General features: G+C 33.5%; 2 protein-coding genes across 2 annotated transcripts in view; one reads left to right on the top strand and one right to left on the bottom strand.

Annotated features, from left to right (window-relative positions):
• Window positions 1-21,346, bottom strand: part of LOC124532879 (ceramide synthase 5-like) — a 29,873-nt gene extending 8,527 nt beyond the window's left edge. Inside the window, exons 1-3 of the mRNA XM_047107993.1 lie at window positions 21,022-21,346; window positions 17,938-18,052; window positions 146-370 (exon numbers count right to left, since the gene is read on the bottom strand). Coding sequence (XP_046963949.1) covers window positions 146-370; window positions 17,938-18,052; window positions 21,022-21,200 — 519 coding nt within the window. The 5' untranslated portion in view covers window positions 21,201-21,346. The remainder of the gene's footprint in view (window positions 1-145; window positions 371-17,937; window positions 18,053-21,021) is intronic.
• Window positions 9,969-10,498, top strand: LOC124532880 (histone H2B). Its single transcript, XM_047107994.1, has one exon. It carries the CDS (start codon window positions 10,013-10,015, stop codon window positions 10,385-10,387), a length of 375 nt encoding a protein of 124 aa, XP_046963950.1. The 5' UTR covers window positions 9,969-10,012; the 3' UTR covers window positions 10,388-10,498.
• Window positions 21,347-23,217: the final 1,871 nt, after the last annotated feature.

Raw genomic sequence — 23,217 nt, 5'->3', positions numbered from 1 at the left:
AAATATATTTCATTAAAAAATACAAGATTAAACCGTAAACCTTTAAACTTTTTGGAAGAATCGTCTGATACCATAATTCTAACATCTAGAACACATCGTTTTAGCAACCAAATTCGATGATTAGCCAGGTAAAGATTCAACTGACCTGATGAGGATACCCAATATAGCACTGGTCAATATCCCACAGCCACCCCTTGTCCCAGAGCACGTAAAGTCCGAATGCGAAGTTGCAAACGTAGAAGGTGAACTTGAAGGCATTCTCGCAGAACTTCACGAGGGTCGACGGCTTGTCCTGACAGCGACGGAGCCGCCACCACCGCTCCACCTGGCGCTCCGTCATGTCCAATTGTTTCGCTAGGGCACATAGCTGCTGCGATTGGCAAAAACAATAGCAATTAATATAGGGTTAGTAGTCTTTAAATTAGGAAAATAACTCAAATTCAATCAATAAAAGTATTTTTATGTCAAAGGTAGGATGCCAGGAAAATATCACATATGATACACCCCCAAATGCCCCATCGCTTTTGGGTACTAAGATACTAGTCCCTTGAGCTTAGTTACACTGATTCACTCGCCCTTCAACCCTGAATGAAACAATACTAAGTATTGCTGTTTACCGGTAGGATATCCAGTGGCGGATTTACAAATGTGGCGCTAGTAGGCTATTCAATTTTTGCCGCCCCTAATACATTTATTCTGAAATTGCAACTTTATGATTTATTCAATTGATGTTGTTAACATTACATCGGCTTTTTCCCGTTATTAGTATGATTATGAAGTAGGTGATATTTCAATCAATTACTAGATTATTTTTGCAACCCGCTATGTAGTCACGGACGTAATGTGTCATAAGTTTTTTTTTTTTATTTCAGTAAGAATAATAAAAAAGTTGGGTAAATCCGCCACTGAAGATATCTAATGCGTGGGTGGAACCTACCTAGACGGTCTTGCATAAGGCCAAACCACCAAGTTTTTATCGGCAATTATTAACTAATTAGTTGATTATATATATTCATATCCACTTAAGCTGGGATTAAGGCCTAGTACGTCATGAACTATGTAGCTATCGATCTGAGCGAAGTATCCCAAGTCGCAAATTATTAAGTCGAAATCAACATCTGCAACTTTTGTCCATTATAAAAACATTATACTGTGTCCATACAGCACTGTTGCCGTTTTTGTCAGGGCCTTTGTGACACGGTATTGTTGATCACGCGATTTCACTGTACGTCATTACTTTTGCGGCGCCTTACGTAAACCGCTCACACAAATCTATGATCATAACAAAGAAATTACCATCAGCTGTAACTGAAACTACAAATATTTGCATTGTGTGAATGATTTGGTGACACCAACAACAACAGCGTGTAAATTTCCCACTGCTGGCCTAAGGCATCCTCTCCCTATGAGAAGAAGGTTTCGAAACATATTCCACACGCTATTCCAACGCGGGTTGATGGAATGCACATATCCCAGAATTTCTATGATATTAGACACAGGCAGATTACGTCACGAGTACGAGATGAATTATAAACACAAATGAAGTACATGAATATTCGGTGCTTCAACTGGGTTTGAACCCGCAATCATCGGTTAAGATGCACGAATGCTATCCAGTGGGCCATCTCGGCTTGAAGAGACCAATTATTAGTAATTCGGAATAAAAAAATATACCGATGATGTTTAACGGATCATGAATTAAATATATTTTTTACGTAACATGGAATGTCACGGCCATTTGTTATGTAAGATTAGCATTGGCATTTCAATCTCCTAGGCCACAGAGCGTGTCCTATGACCCTATTTAGTATTAGAAACAATTGGTCGTGTCATAGTCAAGTGGTATTTTATTGGTTTTACTACTTGTAATATTATCGCCTTGGATTTTTTACAGAAATATTATTTCACTTCTTAGTATGAAACGAAGTCGCTTCCAGCTGTCTGTCCATATGTATGCTTAGATGTGTAAAATTACGCAACGGATTTTGAACGTGATTCGAAAGGAAGGTTTTTGTATATAATACACGGAAAATATAGTAACGAAACACTGATCCTTTTAAGTTTCTAACGTGATATCGTAAATAATAAAATTCAGTAGTATATTTAGTATTAGCATTGCACCCTTGCGAAGCCGGGGCAGGTCGCTTGTCTACTGAATAAGTTAAAGTGTTTTGTGTAAAGACGAGAGACGAAAGCTGAGATGGCCCAGTGGTTAGAACGCGTGCATCTTAACCGATGATTGCGGGTTCAAACCCAGACAAGCACCGCTGATTCATGTGCTTAATTTGTCTTTATAATTCATCTCATGCTCAGCGGTGAAGGATAACATCGTGAGGAAACCTGCATGTGACATATTTCATAGAAATTCTGCCACATGTGTATTCGACCAACCCGCATTGGAACAGCGTGGTGGAATATGTTCCAAACCTTCTCCTCAAAGGGAGAGGAGGCCTTTAGCCCAGCAGTGGGAATTTACAGGCTGTTGTTGTTGTTGTTGTCCAGTCAATAGCGACTGGAGAAATGTTCTAGACGTAACGTTATTGAATGCGTAATAGTACAATAGTCTCGAAATTCTAAAACCGTTTAACGTAACCGTCATAAGCTCACGGAAATATGTCTCTGAGAAAACAGGTTTGGCCTTGACGGGCCCGGCTTATGAATGGACACCGATGGATTTTCGGGAAACCTGTTCTTACACGAGACAAGAAAATAGTAACGAGAAATCGTGTCTCGATCGTGCGTGCGCACGCGCTCCGAGCACGTTGAACGTTCACTCTTCCGTTCCGGTTGGTTAGTCCTGTTCAGACATGACGGAACTGCGCGTGTTTGGCAGACCATCATTAATAGATATAGTACGACACTACTTATATGTAGCATCAGCAAATTCAACAAAACCGATTACTGCCCATTTATACAACCAATAGAAATAGCTCCCTATAGATTCTCACGTCAGCTCAACCCGAGAAAGCAAATCGACGTGTCAAATTGACGAATATATTAGGTCATGTGATATTACACGTTGTTACGTTTGTGTAAAGATCATATTCACATAACAAATAAATATTGATAATTTGGGATAGCGTACTCAATTCGGATGTGATCGGTTTTACGAATTTCGCCGATGCTACATCTAAGTTGTGTCGTTCTATATATCGAAAGTCATTGGAAATAAACAGTAATATACATTATTAAAGTTGTAAATTTTATTTTAATATAGGCGCACGAAAATGTTTTCTTTACTTTGGATTTACCTTATGTATTTATTTTATTCTTTCATTTATGTCTAATGACTGGCAAATAAATCTACCTAATGGTATAAGTGGTTACTACAGCACTTAACTAAGACTACAGTTCAGAACTAAATTGTTATCTGAATTTTAACTGTAGTTACACTGGCTGACCGGCCTATCAAAAATGAACACGAATAATCGTGTCAAAAAGCGATAGTAAGGAGCGGGTGGTATTCATCCAAGTATCCAGTATTACAGTATTTTCTTAAGGAATCTTCAAAAATACTTTGAACATGGATAATATTTCTTGAATTGACAACATTTTGTATATGAATAACTTACTTATTAATAATTAATTAATTATGGTTACCTACCAGGTAATGTACTAAACAGGTTGTTTACTTTGGTCCATTAGCTCGTCGTCCGCCTATCTGAGCCATGACAGATAAAGCAATTACTGCTAATAATTATAAAATTTACAACAGCTCAATATTGTCAAGAACTAGCTAAGAAAAACGTTAACCATAAAACCATAAAAAAACATTTATATCGATAGAAAACGTATGGGTTCCCTCGTTATCTGGAATTCACGTAAGATAAGAAACTGATTATCAGATGCCATTAATGTTCTAGTGTTTTAAAAGTCGATTTTATTATAAAAATTCAGACCAATAGTTCAGCGGTTGAACGGGTTTCTGGTATAGATCTCGATTTATTTATCTAATTCCATATTTTAAGGCTAATATATTATAATAATATTTACACACGCATTCTAAATTAATAGACATTTTAAATACTCGTTGAACCCGCCGCTTGGAATTCAACCCGTCACGATCCATTGCAATCGTGCTATTTTAACCTGTAGATTATCTATAATGTTATTAAATGCGAAAGTAACTGTATCTGACTATCTGTCTGCTGCTTATGCACGGCAAACCAGCAACAACAGCCTGTAAATTTCCCACAGCTGGGCTAAGGCATCCTCTCCCTTTGATAAGAAGGTTATGGAGCATATTCTACCAAGATGGGCATTGCGTTTTGGTGGATTCGCATGTGGCAGGATTTCGTTGAAATTAGACACGTGCAGGTTTCCTCACGATGTTTTCCTTCGCCGCCGAGCACGAGATGAAATTAAGCACATTTTACAAGACACACACAAGACAATTTAGGGTGCTTGCCTGCATTTGCCTGTTTGCAAGCCTTAATCAGTGGGTCATTTCGGCAAACCGTAAACCAAAATATTTGAAATTGATTTAAAAGCAAGTTAGAATCATTGAGAAAACATAGGTTATCTTTTTTGTCTATAACTGGAAGATCAATTTAAATGACGCAAGCTAAGAAGAGAGTAGAATCTATATTTCTAGTAATAATTAAACATACAACAACAGCCTGTAAATTCCCACTGCTGCGCTAAAGGCCTCCTCTCCCTTTGAGGAGAAGGTTTCTTCTAATTAAACATATTTAAATCAATCAAAATCAGCAGTAAGAGTTAAATTTGAGGGATAAAGTGCTAGTAGTCTAAGTTGGAGTCTTAAAATTTAACTAACAAGATCATCACCAAGGCAAGCATGTCTGGCTTTTCGAATTTATATCTTGCCTTCGAGCAGCTTTGCGCCAGCCTATACCTTATGTTGGCAAAGTAGCCCGTTATTTCATCCCTTATTACTAATCCATATAGTATTTTGTAATTCCATCTTAGAGACTAAGAAAAGTTTTACTAACAAATATACACATTAAGATTATATAATGTATTTTCAGAAGAAAGCTTTAATATCTTTAGTTGATTGTAATATTCAATTATAATTTTATAGATTGTTCAATTGAAACGCCGTGATTTTTCTAATAGAAAGAATAATATGTTAATTTTTGAGTTTACGATAAAGTTTACGATGTTTTTTATAAGTATAATTCAGGTCAGGGCAGTCTCAAGGTATGCTGGGGCCCTTGGACGCACATAAATTTGGGGCCCTTTGCTATATATTTACCTAAATTTATTATCTAGCAAACTATTTAACAAAATTACATAAAAACCATTATAATACGTCTACCAAATAATAATTAGCTGATAGGCCTGCCTTAAGTTATTTTCAAATAAACGGTGCCGTTTTAAGTTTCATAAATTATTAAAAATCTGATGGGTTTTGCAATTGTATGGCCATAGCATATCTACTTCTATTATAAAGAGCATGAATAAATTTTTAACTACGAATATAGACATTTATTTAAAAAATAAATAGTCAACGTGTGTACAGTCGTTTGAGATAATTTCGTCGTTTAAGATGCATTATTTCGACATTATTATATATTAATACATTAATTAAAATACTTCGTAATAATAATAGTTATATTCAATTAATGAAATTCGTAGTAAAACTTATTTTTTCGTTTTGAAAGGAAATTGTAAGCAATAAAAAACATATATAATTAAAACAAGTCGAATAAATAATAAATATCGCTGATTCTTAATAAGCGTAGATTTATGACTTTTTTATATGTTTTAGAAACTTCTCGAAATATTACGATAATTCTCGGGATTTCCTATTTAGCTGTTCCGGTGTCCCGAGAAATATGAGTCGAGAAACCTGAAACCTGGACTTATTATGATGTCCTTATATTGTTCATAGCTGACCTCTCCGCTGTTTGACCATTATCAATCAAAATAGTTTTTTAAACCGGTTAGGAGATATTTGAAAGTACAAATATAAGCACAGACATGGATTTCACTAATCCTTCAGTGTTATATTCCCAAAAGGTCGAATGAGTAGTCAGACGCAAGACCAATGGCTTTACTTTAATGTAACATTTATAATTTCAGGGATATGTAATCGGAAAATCATTAGTTAATTGGTCACTTGATGTCACCACCACCTATAGATACTGAAACTAAAAGGAACAGTAACCATCTATTACATCGCCAATGCGCCACCAATCTTGGAAGCTAAAATGTTATTATTATTTGTACCCTTAAGAACACAGAGATATTAAGTGTTTTTTTTTTTTTTGCGACAGCATATCTGACAGGGTAGTGCTACCACCAAACCGAATAAAGTAACCATCGAGGCATTTTAAAGAATTATATTTGCTTCCACTAACTTGTGAAACCCAACATAGCATTATACTTGTATATTATCGCCGTTATTTACTGATGCGTAAACTGTTACCAATTTAATTGAAGATTGGGCAAAGCAAATAGAAAAAAATATATTACCAACGATTTACATATAATTATCATATCGTAGTTACTTTTCTATAAAAAACTCAAGTGGTGCTATTATAATTATCAGCTAATTCCAGTCTATATTTACGTAAGCGACATTGTAGCAATACCTAACTCAGGTTTGTATCTGATAGGTGGCAGGGGTCAAATAAGCTATGTATATAAAATTTAATTGCCAGATAATTTGTTTGTTATATTTACAGAGCTCCTCATGAGCAATCGAAGTCATTTAAATAAAGTAACGAAATTTATCAGTTTAAATTTCAATGCGATTTTTTTTATTTTTATAGAATAGGCGGACTAGCATATGGGCCTGATGGTAAGTGGTCACCATCACCCAAAAACAATGACGCTGTAAGAAATAGTATCTATTCCTTACACCGTCAATGCGCCACCAACCTTGGTGAACTAAGATGCTATGTCCCTTGTGCCCGTAGTTATAGCGTCTCACTCACCCTTCAAACCGGAACACAACAATACTGCGTACTGTCGTTTAGCGGTAGAACATCTAATTTTACTTTAAACTTTTCGAATGTTACAAAAGCAACTAAATGGGCACTAGGAGAATATTCAAATCAAGGGGCCATTGCCATGCGCCTCCTTAATGTTAATTAGGGTACTATATATTGGTAAAGAATGATAGAAAAAACACTTTTCAGGTGGAGCCGTGTTTCGACAAATTTAACGACACATTAAATGTCATATATGACATGATATATCATATCATAAAGTATTTCATCGAACATATATATTAACCACATATTTAGACTTAGCTAGTTAACACACGACCAAGCATGCCTAAAATTCGTGCTGGTTACAAAATTGCAGCGCTACTAATTGAGTTTGGATTTGTGTAATTCTGTTGCTATAAAAACTCTTCTGGGGGTAGTTAATAGAGTCAATGATAATATCAACTTCTAGCGTTAAGTAATTTTGTTGCTCAAAAAGCTGAAATTGATTTTCATCAGTCAACGTACAATGATGAAGACGATGACGATGTGACGTCATCGTAAGTATAAAAAACACACTTTCGATCTTTATATTATTTAATTAACACACAATATCTAGTCTACTCCAAGCTAAAGACAAACAATCAAAGTTGACCTTGAATTGACGTGATGTCATTAGTCGAAATCATTAATAATCTATATTATTATGGATTTGTAATTAAGACGACGATGTATATAATTAAAAAGAAATAGTGTAGATTTAATAATCAACAATTGTACGTAGGCATTACTATGTCAGCTTGATATGAGAGAGCTATAATTAAATCTGTTCTAATTGTTTTTTTATGATATAGCAAGGGTCAACTGTTGGTAAGTGGTCACCACCACCTATATACATGATGATGATAAGTGGGTGGTACCTATCTAGACGAGCTTGAAAAACTGCCAGCAAGTGAATGATATCCTTTTCGATTGGAATATTACAATAAATTTAATTCAAGATTTCATAAACTTAAACATTAAATTAGTATCATATGTGTTGTAGGTAACTTTATATAATACTAGTAGTCCTCTGCGACTTCGCTTGCGTTTTAGGATAGATTGCGTTGATTGTCATGTGTTAGGTAACAAAAGTAGCCTACGTCCTTTATTTTCGGTTTTTCAGCGAAATTCGGTTCAGCGATTTAGTCGTCAAAGTTACTTTCACATTTATAATATTACTGTAGATATAGATAATCTTATAAAAACCATAGTGTTTACAAGAGCGTACTCGAATACAGTTCATAATGATCACAATTAAACAGAACAAAATTATAAATAGCAAGTGTACAAAACATGACCTCGTAGTAGCGAGAATGTTAATAGCATTTTCTTGTAGAACAGCAAACCCAATTCTCAACTTGATAAATGTACTAGAACTCATGTTAAATTACATTTAGTATAAGACATTTAGTACATTTGACTCGACTAGTGCTCGATTTTCATTTAAAAATACCGAGGAAACTTTAAAAAAGTTAATTAGTATTCAACAGGATTCAACCAATTGACCCAGGATTATTTAGTTAGATAAAACATGCGCGAGAGAGGTGAGATGATCTTAAACGATGATTGCGGGTTCAAACCTAGGCAAGCACCACTAAATATACTTGCTTAATTTGTGTTTATAATTCATCTCGTGCTCGGCGGTGAAGCAAAACATCGTGAGGAAACCTGCATGTGTCTAATTTCATAGAAATTCTGCCACACGTGTATTCCACCAACCCGCATTGGAACAGCGTGGTGGAATATGTTCCAAGCCCTCTCCTTAATGGAAGAGGCCTTATCTCAGCAGTGGGAAATGTACAGGCTGTTACTTTACTTTACTTTTTTGTTAGAAAACTCATTTGCCATTTGTCAATGTTCAATGTATAGTCAGAGTAAGAAAACCCTTTGAAATAACTGCATATAAAATTAAACATACATAGTATGATAACTTGTTTCAAAATAGTGTAACAAACTACTACGTCTAGTTTTATATAAATATGAAATCTTTTTAAAGGCGTAATTGGTCATTCCAAATTTAAATTAGATATGATATCTTCTACTGAATTGTCAAAACATGTCTGTCAGTGTCATATATTTTCGATCGGTAAAACAGATTATCGCTCATACTGAGCACACGAAAATAGATCTTAAGGTGACGAACCTTTTCCTACCCCGACTGTACATATTATCTAACATTAATCATTGTCATAATTAAATATATTATTATATATTTATCCCAACTTAAATGCTAAAGTACCCTTACTGTTATCGCTTCACGCTTAAACAGCTGATTCGAGTTTACATGAAATTGGGTAGGGGATTGTTCGATTCCCGGGAAGGACGGAGGCTGCTTTTTTTTTAAATTCACGCCTCGAGATGATACAGTCTAGATTTATATATCATAGTTATATATGAAATATAAAATGAAAAGAACGAATGAATATATATAAAATGAAAAAATAGGTAAAATTTCCTCTGTTCGTCAATTTTTCCATATTTATTTTTTGTTCGGTTACTGAGGTATAATATTTCTAATAAAAGTAATCAATTGACAGCAAAAACGATTCAAACCATTCGATTACAAGTCGATACAAGTTTTCCTATTTTCAATAACGCTTCTGGATCACTTATGAGTTTGGACCACAGCGCGAACAATAAAATAACCAGATAAAATGACATAGTCCAGTTTTTAATCTAAGTCATATTTCGTAAGTTTATTTGTTACACATTTTTTTCTCTTAAGCTCAGTGAATTGAAACATCTGAGGTTATTTGTAACGATTGTCTATTTCTATACAAAAAATTATGGAACCTTGATATAAGTTCAGTGATATAAATCTTCTATTGCCAAACAGCCTGGAATGCAGATTCTACCGAAATGAGCCAGCAAGAAACTTAACTAAAATACATGCTTGAAATATAAAATACGTATCTATTTATTAGTTTCGACTGATCATAACGGCTGGAGATTTCGACGGGACTTTAACCCAGAGATGGTGGATAATAACTTAAGTTCTTAACTCGCTTCTGCTCTCGTACGGTACGCACGTGTATCGTATTTATATATTGTGAATTTTTATATTCGACGACATCATGCCGCCTAAGACTAGCGGTAAGGCCGCCAAGAAATCGGGCAAAGCCCAGAAGAACATCTCCAAGTCGGACAAGAAGAAGAAGAAGCATAAGAGGAAGGAGAGTTACGCCATCTACATTTACAAAGTACTGAAACAGGTACATCCCGACACCGGTATCTCGAGTAAGGCGATGTCGATCATGAACTCTTTCGTGAACGATATCTTCGAGCGCATCGCCGCCGAGGCCTCTCGTCTCGCTCACTACAACAAGCGATCGACTATCACATCGAGGGAGGTGCAGACGTCCGTGAGGCTTCTTCTGCCCGGTGAGCTCGCCAAGCACGCCGTCAGTGAAGGAACCAAGGCCGTAACGAAGTACACGAGCTCTAAGTAATCGAAGCGTCTTCTCGCGAACACACAAGCACAACGCAACGCGTTGTGCTCGTCGTCGCTTTCGACGAGATCGCTACGATTTATTAAGGAGATTGATAAACTTTTAAAAAGGCCCTTTTCAGACCCCATATTCTTAGTAAATTTTTCAACTTTTACGCGGACGAAGTCGTTGGCAACAGCTAGTTTTAAATAAATAAGAAAACGTTCGATACCGCGCTAGCAGTTATACCAGTAAAGCGCTGATTCATTAAAACCTACCTCAAAAGTAATTGTAGACTATTGAAAAGTGACTAATTATCACTAATCTTCCTATCTCTGGGGATTAGCAAGATTAAAGTTCCACCGAAAAATATCTTCAGCTAGATAAAATATATATCAAAACGAAATACCTCTCTCCGATTAATCAAGAAACATCGAGTATAACACCTACAAACTTGATAATTTAGCAGGTAGATTCTAGTACACCGTAAAGATGGGCTCAGAACGGATTTTACGAAACACCATCCCTAAGGGGATGACACGAGGATTGGGAGTTTGTATTTCATAAATACCGCGCGGTTAAAGTCGCAGGTTCGACTTGTATACATGTACAGTAATAATAGTAGTATTAAAACTTAGTCTAGGTACATCATTAACTCATTAGATTACTGCAAAATAGTTCCGGTGGGCCAGTGTAACTACAGGCACAAGGGACACAACATCTTAGCTCCCATAGATGTGATCCCAAGTGGCGTATTGGTGTAAAGAATGATTAATGTCTTACAACGTCATTGTCTGTGGGCGGTGGTGTCCACTTACCATCTGGCCCATTTGCTTGTCCGTCTGCATATATCATAAAAAAGTACGTCCCACTGCTGGCCTTATCCGAATAGACCACTAAAATACCGATTGGCGGTTACAAATGTAAAAATTACCCCAGCGGTTAGTGCGCGGAAATCTTAATCGAAGAAAGATTAACTAACTCTATTAAATAATGAATTAACTTAATTGAAGATAAACCGCGCAAGTACTTACAAGTACATATTATATTATATGTATTGTTTAACGTTGAAAGAATATCTAGCTTAAAACAGTTAGTTTGAGTCTCGAGAACTTAGGCTACTTTTTTCACACCCTCGAGGGTGTAAAATGGGGGTAACGATTTATGTCTTATAGGTAAAGTTTCATAAATGTCACGTGGATAAAGATTCAGCTAGTATAATCTAAATATCAATTATTAATATAAGTAATGATAATCAGATATCATATTTAATAATAGAATTATTACAAACAAACAGTTTATCTCATAGATTGTATATCTTTTGGCAAATTCTTTTGTCTAATATATACATGCGAATTGTTTAGTTAATTTACTCAAAATTAAAAATAAATAAGTATTCCACGGATTACCTTAATGTGTTTCAAACAATGCAATCTACAACGAGAGAGCGACAATAATACAAGGTCATTCTCATTTCAATACAAAAACTATTTAACATTCTATGAAAAATACAAAGATAATTTTCAAGTAAATACATTATCTGTGAAAATATATTATCCTATGGAGGTTAATGTCCGAAGTTTCGATAAGCCTTAAGGGGACTACATGAGCTAAATGCAAGTTTTAAAATGCCAAAAAGTATATAATCCAATGCAATAAACCAAATGAAAAAAATATATGTTAATCTTCAGGATAGATGCTAGTTATTAATTGTGTTGAAAACATGATGTAATTAATTTGGTACGATAGAAAAAAATCGCAAAGTTACCTCTAAAAAAGTCTTTTTTTGTTTGTTAACCACACTTATATACCTTCAATAATTTTGGTCTTTTGTCAGATTATTCTACAAACAACTTACTAAAAATTTATTATCTTAATTATTTAGTAAAATCAATAGATTTTTTTTAAAATCAGATTTTCTTATTTTCGACCAAAATGCGTAAGCATGTGTGCGTGAGCGCCTCGTACAGACACTGCCGGCCGAGGCCTGTTGCTATAAAGACGTGTCGCTCTTTTCACCGCATCGTTGCGAATAAAATCTCGTAGATTTTATTTTTGTGTAATTTTAATTGTAAATTAATTGTCGAATATTATTCTTTTTTGTAAATAAATATATTAAGTTAAAATAGTCTAGTTGTAGTTTGCCATTTATTTTTTTATTAAGTTATTTTTTATAAAGTTTAATTTTGTAAACATAGGAAATAAAGTACAATCTGTGAAGAAAACTAAAAAACGTTCATATAAATTAAAAAGCCGAACATATGAAAGATAATATGAAAAGGTAAGAGTATTTAATTAGTAAACATATATATAAATATATATATTTTATAAATAATGATTATTGGAAACATTTATTAAAAACAATGCAATTAGTTCGCATAGAATCAGATTTTTCGACATATTTCTTACAGTCACCATGGAGTATTTGGTATTGACCAAACTTGGAGTTGCTTGCATTGGCAAGCAAAACCAAGAAGAATGTGCGGGTTCGATCCCCGCACTCTGAACTAAAATTTTATATTTTATAATTATTAAAATTTAATTGCTAACAACTATGCATTTATTTTTTCAGAATTAAGAAAATCGAAAAAAAATAACACGGAAGCTATTTCTATTACGTTAGAATTTAATTTTATCAATTTTGTTTATAATAGGAAATATAGTTATGTATGGATGAAATTTAATAATAAAAAAAAAAAAAAAAATACAAATTAGCACATCACATGAATATTTAGTGGTGCTTGCCTGGGTTTGAACCCGCAATAAGATGCGCGCGTTCTACCCACTGGGCCATCTCGAAATATGTAATTATTGTGAACCAAAGAACTAAAATATTTAGAAGTGTCATATACGTAATTCAATATTTTTTAAAGATTGGAAATAGTATCAATTGAATAGTACAAATTTTAGCTCGTAGCTTCAGTGAAAGTGGGTGAAATATTGACTGCAAGTATCCAAGATATTTGAATAACGAACGACGACGAACGAATAATTAAAAAAACATATTTTGATAAAAAAATTGAAACGAAATTTATTTGTTTTTTTGTTAAACCAAAAATAAATAAAAATATTTGAATTTAATTGAATCAGTTTTATTTCAAATATCAGTCAAAAACAATACAAATAATTCTAATATCCAAACTATTTTTATGAGATTTATGACTAAACCCACTGTGATTGACCGAGTTAACCAATAATTCTACTAAACCGACTTGACGATATTATTTTTATAGTAACTTTTTGATGCTGACTTTTTTAACTTAATTTTTTTTCTTTGTGTACCGATAGTAGTAAAATGAACAAACTCTACGCTTTTTGTCAGTGTACAAATTACGAACAGTTCCAATTTTATTTAATAAATCGCTTAACAAACTTATAAAATTTAAAAGTAGGTACGATTTAATATTTAGTATTACAACTAATTGAATTGATACAGTAAAAATTAAAGAAAAAAATGTTTAAATTAACTATTTTTTGTACACAAAATAATAATAATTTATGTTTAATTAATTCAGTTTAATTTTATCATAATTTTTTAAATGACACAAAAAAATTAAAATAATTCTGTTGTCCTGTCTATTTTTATGAAATCTATGATTGATAGAATTGATAGAATTGACTTCGCTTCGCTTTCGCTCGGCGCGGCGCGCGGCGGTTCGGCGCCATCTATTGGAATATTCAGGCGTAACCTCGCCGCCTCGCTAAGCGTAGTGCGCGCGGGGACATGCCGTTTTTGTCGTTAGTGTAAGTGTGTGCGCGTGATTCTCAAGGGCAATTAGCTCCTGTAGTCCCCTTAAGTTTTAACAATAAACGATTCCGAATAATCTTTGTATAATGTACTATCGACCAGCCCCGGCTTCGCACGGGTGCAATACTTATATTACTTATTCACATAATTTGTTTATTTACGACATCACATTACAAGCTTCTAATATTATCAGTGTTTCTTTACTATATTGTCCATGTATTATATAAAAAAAACCTTACTCTAGAATCACTCGATCTATTTAAAAAAAATGCATCAAAATCACATACAATCCTTTACACAACACAATCATTTGACGACTTCCATGGTCGAGTGGTGTGTACATCGGTTTTCATGGGTACGCCACTTTGAGGTCCCGGGTTCGATTCCCGGCCGAGTCGATGTAGATTACCATTAGTTTTCTATGTTGTCTTGGGTCTGGGTGTTTGTGGTACCTTCGTTACTTCTGATTTCCATAACACAAGTGCTACAGCTACTTACATTGGAATCAGAGTAATGTATGTGATGTTGTCTCATATTTATTAATATTATTATATTACTTATTTACAGAATTTGTTTATTTACGAAATCACATTACAAACTTCTAGTATTATCAGTGTCTCTTTACTATATTGTCCATGTATTATATAAAAAAACCTTCCTCTGGAACAACTCTATCTATTTAAAAAAACTGCATCAAAATCCGTTGCGTAGTTTTAAAGATTTAAGCATACAAAGGGACATAGGGATAGAGAAAGCGACTTTGTTTTATACTATGCAGTGCTTTCAAATTTAAACAGGGGTTTAATTAAACAACAGATTTGATATTTACTAGCGACCCGACCCGTCTTCGCACGGATGCAAAGCTGATACTAAATATACTACAGAATGTTTTACAACGTACAGTTTTTCAGTTTTCACACAATACAAACCGCAACGTCTTACGACATCACTTTAGAGACACCAATTATTTATTTCTCTACTATAATGTGCAAGTATTATATACAAATAAACCCTCCTCTTGAATCTGTCTTTAAAAAAAAAATCGCATCTTAATCCGTTGTGTAATTTTAAAGATCTAAATACAAATAGGGACAGACAGCGGTAAGCGACTTTATTTTATACTATGTAATGATAATGATAACAATATTCCGCGCTACAGATTTACTAATCGATTCTAAGAATGGATTTCTTAAAATTCTAGTCATAACTGTTAAGTTTCAACGTCAATTCAAATAACATGAGTAACATTATTACTACATTATATAATCTTAACTTGAGAGTCGAGGTGGCCCAGTGGTTAGAAGGCGTGCATCTTAACCGATGATTGCGGGTTCAAACCCAGGCAAGCACCGCTGATTCATGTGCTTAATTTGTCTTTATAATTCATCTCGTACTCGGCAGTTAAGGAAAACATCGTGAGGAAACCTGCATGTGACAAATTTCATAGAAGTTCTGCCACATGTGTATTCCACTTACCCAATATGTTCCAAACCTTCTCCTCAAAGGGAGAGGAGGCCTTTAGCCCAACAGTGGGAATTTACAGGCTGTTGTTGTATAATCTTAACTTGAAACATATTCCGTCAATTTAGGAAAGGCTAAATAGCGACGATTTGGTATATATTTCATTGCGATTCAATGACAATTTGGAATAGGAACTGTCCCTTGTTCGTTGTATATGTGTCTCAAGAAATGCGATACGCGTTTCCTCAACTTGAAATGGGGAGTAGATGCCCAGGCCGAGTGGGCCCCAAAACACCAGCCACCCAATAAAATACCAGCGCTAACCTCTCCGCAAGCTACAGTGATGCCCATACCACGTAACGTCATCGTATTCGAAAAATGTAACAAGTTCAATGTTCCAAACGAAAACACGCTGTGTATGTCCTACTCCGAATCTGTGGTTATTTGAATCTATTACTTGGACCCCGTTATACCGTCGCTCTGACACAAGAGCGTAGGCAGATGACAAAGTGGCATACTTAAGAAAAATAGGAGGCCTTATGAATTCGGCACCATTCACGATTGCACATAGAAACATTTTTATAGCATATGACACAACTATATCAAACTCAGCAATCAAATACTTTTGATATTATTCTATTTTAAACATTTTAAGTTAGGAAGCGGAAGCTTTTAAGAGCTGAGATGGCCCAGTGGTTAGAACGCGTGCATCTTAACCGATGATTACGTATGATATATGTGCGTAAAAATCTGTTGCGTATTTTGAAATATCTAAGCGTAGTGGCAGTGGGAAGCGACTATGAAGACATATCGCCTACTTATATATAACTTATTCAAGATTTCCTAACTTAGTAAAGTAAAGTAACAGTCTGTAAATTACCCACTCCTATTCCATTAAGGAGAGGGTTTGGAACATATTCCACCACGTTGTTCCAATGCGGGTTGGTGGAATGCACATGTGGCAGAATTTCAACGAAATTAGACACATGCAGTTTCCTCACGACATTTTCTTTCACCGCCGAGCACGAGATGAATTGTAAAAACAAATTAAGCACACATATATAGTGGTGCTTGCCTGGGTTTGAACCCAAAACCATCGGTAAGATGCACGCGTTCAAACCACCGGGCCATCTCCGCTCTTATAAATATCAATCTGTCAATAATTCAATATCAAAACAGACGTTCAAGTTATTTTTCAAAAACCATGTGCAATTCTTGTGATAATATTAAATGACGATGATACGAATGATGATTTTGACGACCTCCTTGGTCGAGTGGTGTGTACACCGGTTTTCATGGGTATGCCACTCCGAGGTCCCGGGTTCAATTCCCGGCCGAGTCAATGTAGATTATCATTAGTTTTCTATGTTGTCTTGGGCCTGGGTGTTTGTGGTACCGTTGTTACTTCTGATTTTCCATAACACAAGTGCTTTAGCTACTTACATTGGGATCAGAGTAATGTATGTGATGCTGTCTCATATTTATATTTATAAATGCATTAAAACTTAAGTGCATATTGTTAACAATATTTAATATATGTAACGACCACTGCAAACGAATCTGAGATTAGCTTATCTCCGATATGTTTGTTGATAAATAAGCTTACCGTAGAGGTATTTCCCGTTTATATTTGTGTGATTTAATGCGATGAATATAAAACTATTCCCAACCAATATTAGGTACGAAATTAAACGTATATTATCACACAGACAATATTTTATATTAAAACGATATTTATTCCAAGTTCTTACATTTGTATTACATCGAAAATTAGTAAAGTTATATAAATATCGGAAATTAGATTGTTTTACACCTAAACCCCTAAGTCTTTAAAGGCCCGGATATTGGGGCTGTTCGGACCAAATATCCGAGTCTTTAAGAGACGAGTGTGGAGAACACATGCCCCATGCCCCATCAGGTCGCACACTTTGCAAATGACCTCTTTTTACGGCTCGTAAAGGGTTCGGGGTGAAAGTTTACACATTTTATAAGATACAATCTATATTTATATTACAAAATGTGAAAGTAACTCTTTCTGTTGCCCTTTCACGACCAAACCGCTGAACCGAATTTCATGAAATTTGGTACGAAGCAAAATTGAACTTGATTTGAACATTCTTGGAGAAAGGACATAAATACTTTTTTTGCTTAACACATGACAACCAACACCCTAAAACGCGAGCAAAGCTGAGGGCGACTACCTACTAGTATTCCATAATTTAATTGATTTCTAGTACAAAAAGACGATTTATAACTCCAATAAAATCACACTTTCATAACAAAGTATTAATACAATACATACTATGAGTCTTTAATGATGTGATTGTAGCTTAATTTATAGAAATCTATTTTAATTTCTTACCTGTTTCGTACGAGGGGAGGCTTTATACGCTGCTTCTAGTTTAGGATTCGGTGGGGGCTTCTTAGGTTTCGTTCCTTTAATCCCTAGATACCTCCCAAACGGGGAGTATACGTATCTGCAAAGAAAACATTCGTTTATATTTATTTATATGTCACGCTATTACTGGATAACCTTTTACCTACTGATAGGGGAAATCGCAATGAGGAAAATAAATATAAACTCATAACTTGCAAAAGATTTGCATGTATTAAGTAAAAATTATAACACTTTTCCGTTCTGAGCTATTTCTCTATTTAACGTTATTTGATGTCTATGTCGAGGTAATTTTAAATAAATGTTCTATAAAATTTTAACAAAATAGCGAGCAACAGTCTTTTCTTAATATACGTAGGCAGTTGTATTTCCTGTTGATAAGTGGTCATCCCAAATCATAGACTGCTTATCTAAACATATGATAGCCATTAATTTTACACAATATGTCGATATTAGGACTGGTAATTAATGAATCGGAATGCCAAGTAATTAACTTTCAGCGAAGATGATGAAGACACAGTTGACAAAATATCCTGATCCAAACCTGTGTCGTGACGAGAAACAAAGGATTGAGAAATGCTACTATTAGAAAAGTCTTATTAATAAATAGTCAGTCTTATTAATAATAATCAGTTTTGGTTAAGGTTGCGAATATATTTTTAAATCGAATATTTATTACAGTTACAGTTCCCATAACATCCCAATAGTCATTTAATGCAATGAAGGGATCTTTTTAATTAGGGCATTTTATTGTACACACTAATTAATAATTTTTCTACTTGAATAAATATCTAAAATTTTTAGCTAGTAATGTATATATTTATGCAGCAAAAAGTTCTTACATTCAAATTACGTCGAAAATTAGTTAAGTTATTTAATACGAGATATTTACCATGTTTTTTTTACTTTTTGTTGGTGGAGCTCGATATTTCGACATTATCTACGAATGTCTTGTAAACAAAATAACTTGCATAATAATATTATAAACCACGTTCATTTATAATCTTACTACTCTCTGCACTAATTAATAATTTTTCTACTTGAATAAATATCTAAAATTTTTAGCTAGTAATGAATATATTTATGCAGCAAAAAGTAAATACATACTTTTGTGTTTATCAGAGGTAAATAATTAAATTAATTCATGAGATAAGATTATCTTTGGTGTCACTTTTTACAGATGGCACACTTTTCAAAGATAAAATTTTGACAAGTCTGCATAGTTGTGCTTAGATGTGCATATGTGTGACATAGTTGTGCTTTATTAAATATAACTTTTTTTTTACATAAAAAAAATCCCATGAAAACTTTTTAGGGTAGTGATTTTCGCATATAGTTTCGAATCCATTTTGAATAAATACATTAAATTATAAAGAATTAAAACAACATTGTAAAAACTTAGTTTAAACAATAAGGAAACACTATATTTCATTTATTATAGAAAAATGTCAATAATAAATGATAATGTTATCAATTTAAAATCCACTTATTCAGATAACTAATACCTAACCGTATCTGATCTTTGAATTAATCTTTGCATAGACACCATTAAAATTATACGACAGACAAAATATTTACGATACATATTTTTTTATCGAAAAAATAAAAAATGGTTTACTAAAATCAGAATGTCACAGCATCGATAATAAACCCTCGAGAAATACATTGTATTTACGTTGTATGTATCTAATTCGTTTTCCTTGTAATATATAATTATTCCTATTAATAGTTATTTTGTATGTAGTTTAAAGACACATAATTCTCGGTTTTATGCATCGGACACTTTTATATAATTATATATATATTAAAAGTTAAAATGCATGTCATGTTGGTCAATGTATTTAACATCAAGAATAAAACTTGACTATTTCAAATTTTTCACACAATTATTCAACAAAGAGATATTGTCTAAGAGATTTGGACGTTAGTTGAAAATTTTGAATGGCAAATCTGTGTCAAGGTGGTTATCTATGAAGGTCTAATTTTTTAAAACTGCTTCATAGCTAGCTCCTGCGAATAACATTCTAGGTTGCAATACAGTCAATCAAAGTTTATGTCGAAAATTGTCAGTAACCCAGCGTTAAAAACCTTGTGGCTTACACAGGGAATCACACGAGTTGTTGGAACAACCTCCTATCACGGTAGATTGCCACCTCATTGAACTTTAACTGCAATTATGATATGCACCATATTATCTTTATGGTAATTTACACATTTTTATAAATGGAAAAAATAAATAAAGTAAAATATTGTTTATGTTTGTATTCATTATAAATTTATTCCATATATTGAAATTGTTTTTTTTCTTATTGTTGTTGACTTAAAAATATCACATTAAATTGACTACAATTACTTTTTTTAGATGTTTTAATGTTGTTCATAGTATTAACTTGAAGTCTACATGATTAATTAATTCATGTAGACTAATGATAGGAACTCATTGTTGAAGCAACATATTCAAAATACTAACATTTATTTTCATAAAACCATAAATTTTATGAATTAAATGTTCTTGATTTGCATATTAAAATTATGACAAAAATATTTCAACTAAAAATTTTGAACACATTAGAACTTCAAGGTTACGAAATGATAAAATTGATAATTATAAGTCGTGGTTAACATGTGAAGATACTATTGTTTATTTTATCTCAATAAATCTATTGGACCTTTTTATGTCAAGATAATAATTGCGAATAACTGCATGCAACAGATATTGTTGATAACTAATACACACTTCCTATCAATTTAATGTGACATTTTTAAGTCAACAATAAACCAAATTATAAACGATCTTAATATATGGAATTAATATTTACTTAATATAAACATATGCAATATTTTATGGACAAGCCAGTTTTTATTGTAATTTAATTTATTCAATCAATTATCATGTCAATAGAGTTTTAAATAACCGTTTGGATAACAATATTGGAATTATAATTCACGAATTTATCATGATAACGAAAGAATGGTTATGACTCAAGATACCGTTTACGCCCCCGAAAACTAAATGCGTGACAAACAATAAGCTTCATAAGTTACACTTACCTTTCTAGTACATAACGAATAGTTATGAAAAGCAGTGCTAACGGTATTGGGTAGAAGACATGCCGATGGTCGTTATATATTACAGCCTTATCAGGCCGGGGCGCGAGGTCGGCCCATGTAGAATTAGGTGGTAACCACACATCTTCATTCCAAAACGCGTCTATAAGCGGCCGCAGCATTTCGCTATTAATCACTACTGTAAACAAGATCACAAAATCTAGTATTAATATACTAGAATTCAACGATAAATCCAATTTCTATCCATCGACTGCTACTAATTTGATTTAATGACGGACGGAGCGCGGAGTGCGGGCTGCATGTCACAGATAATATAATTACAACTTACAAGATTTAAGTTCTCTCTACACGTTCGGTTCTGCCTGTAAAGTTAAATTATATTTAATGTAAACTTACAGAATGTATTATCTATGGTTAAAAAAATTACGGACAATATTATAATGGAACTGATTTAGATATTAATATATTAGTATAAAGTAACTGTTTGTTCTTAGTATGTTCTTGATAGAGCAAAAAACAAGATATAATTGCAAGTTCATCATAAATAAATTATAATAATGTGTCATTTGAAGTTTATGTGAGCTGATAATGAAATCGTTCCACCTGAAAACTGAACTTCAAAAAAATTGTAATTCACGATTTCAAGATTGTTTGAACTCTCGGTTATATTGTGGTTCTCAGTGGTTCTCATCACAACCTCAATTTGTAAGTAGAAGGTAGTGGAGCGTGTGGCCGGAGCTTTACTAGGAATACGCATAGACTTCCGCTCTGAAAAAGACAACTATAAATTCAAATTAACTGTCATACGGTTTTTTGGTTAAAACAAAATAGTGAATATTTTTATTTTTGTTATCCCTTTAATGAAATAAGCACATAATTGTCAATAAGCTGATATATGGTTCGAAAATAATATTAAAAATATATAAAAAAAAGTTGGTACGGATTGTGGGGAGAACGACCTACATATGATAATTTTACGGTCAAAGTTGAAAAATATTTTTTTTCAATATAATAATCATTTTTGAAACGTATTATCCTCTTCTTTTTTTATAGTTTGAGTACCCTTTTGCTAACCATTAAAATGTACGAGTAGAGTACCTATACAAAAAAAAAGATAAAAAATATATTTCTTGAAGTAATGTTCGAAAATTGACGCCTCTAACGTTATACAATATTTAAAGACAAATTTGAATTTCGAACGCCGAGTTATTGTCGCCTTAGTCATTTACGCGGGATCTTTTGAATTTAAGTTAATTTTCAAACTTTACATAATAAATATTCAAAATGCATTTATAAATTTACGTGGTATAAAAGTTCAAATACATATCATGAATTAAGTCAAAAGAAAGCTATTGATGCGTATAAATTACCTTCTTAAAAATATGCTTATACCTAAACAACAAGCGAATTTTACACTAGCGTTTAGTTCATTCATTTAGTGCAGAGCCTCAGCGCAGTGTGCGTGACAAAAAAAGGAAGACTTACAATTTACCGCCTGTTGTTCTTGTAAATGCCTCTTCAGGTCGATGGTTTTCCTTCAACTGCTGATTTGCATGATTATAATGTACGTCACGGTAGCATGCGTAAGCGATCCCGTGGCGTCCGCCGAAAGACGGAGAGTGTACCGCTGATTTTTTAGTGGGTAAACCCGGTGTGCTTGGGCGCACTCGGCGTCTAGGGCTTCGGGGAGTGCCCCCACTTTTCATCACGTGGGGGAAGCGCGTAATACGTTTTTCAAGCGAGAAAAAAGAAAAGAAAAAACGATGATTATAATGCCAATGAATAAATTCAATTAAAGAACAATATAACGCCTCTCGAAAATGTCATATATCCACGATACAGAACCATAAATAAGGCATAGCCACAAAACTAAATAAACCTGTAATCAAATAAATTATTTATCTCGATGAAATAAAACACAAAGTTAATATTGTAATGATTTTTTATATTTTCATTCAACTTTTTGGTCGCTTACAAAAGATAATTGTGCATAACGAAGCTCACCCATATTTTCTAATCACACACCACTGTACAAGATATACCTTAAAAATACAAAATACTCTATAAATTACAAGTGAATTAACGAACATAAAATTTTAAGTGTGTTTCTCGTTGCTAATTGTTACTAATTATTTAATTATTATTACAATATGAGAAGGCAATGCAATTCCACATATA

Source organism: Vanessa cardui, chromosome 10 (assembly GCF_905220365.1).
Source record: "Vanessa cardui chromosome 10, ilVanCard2.1, whole genome shotgun sequence".
NCBI lineage: Eukaryota > Metazoa > Arthropoda > Insecta > Lepidoptera > Nymphalidae > Vanessa > Vanessa cardui.
Note: the sequence above shows the minus strand (reverse complement) of the source record. Positions and strands in the feature narration are given on the sequence as shown.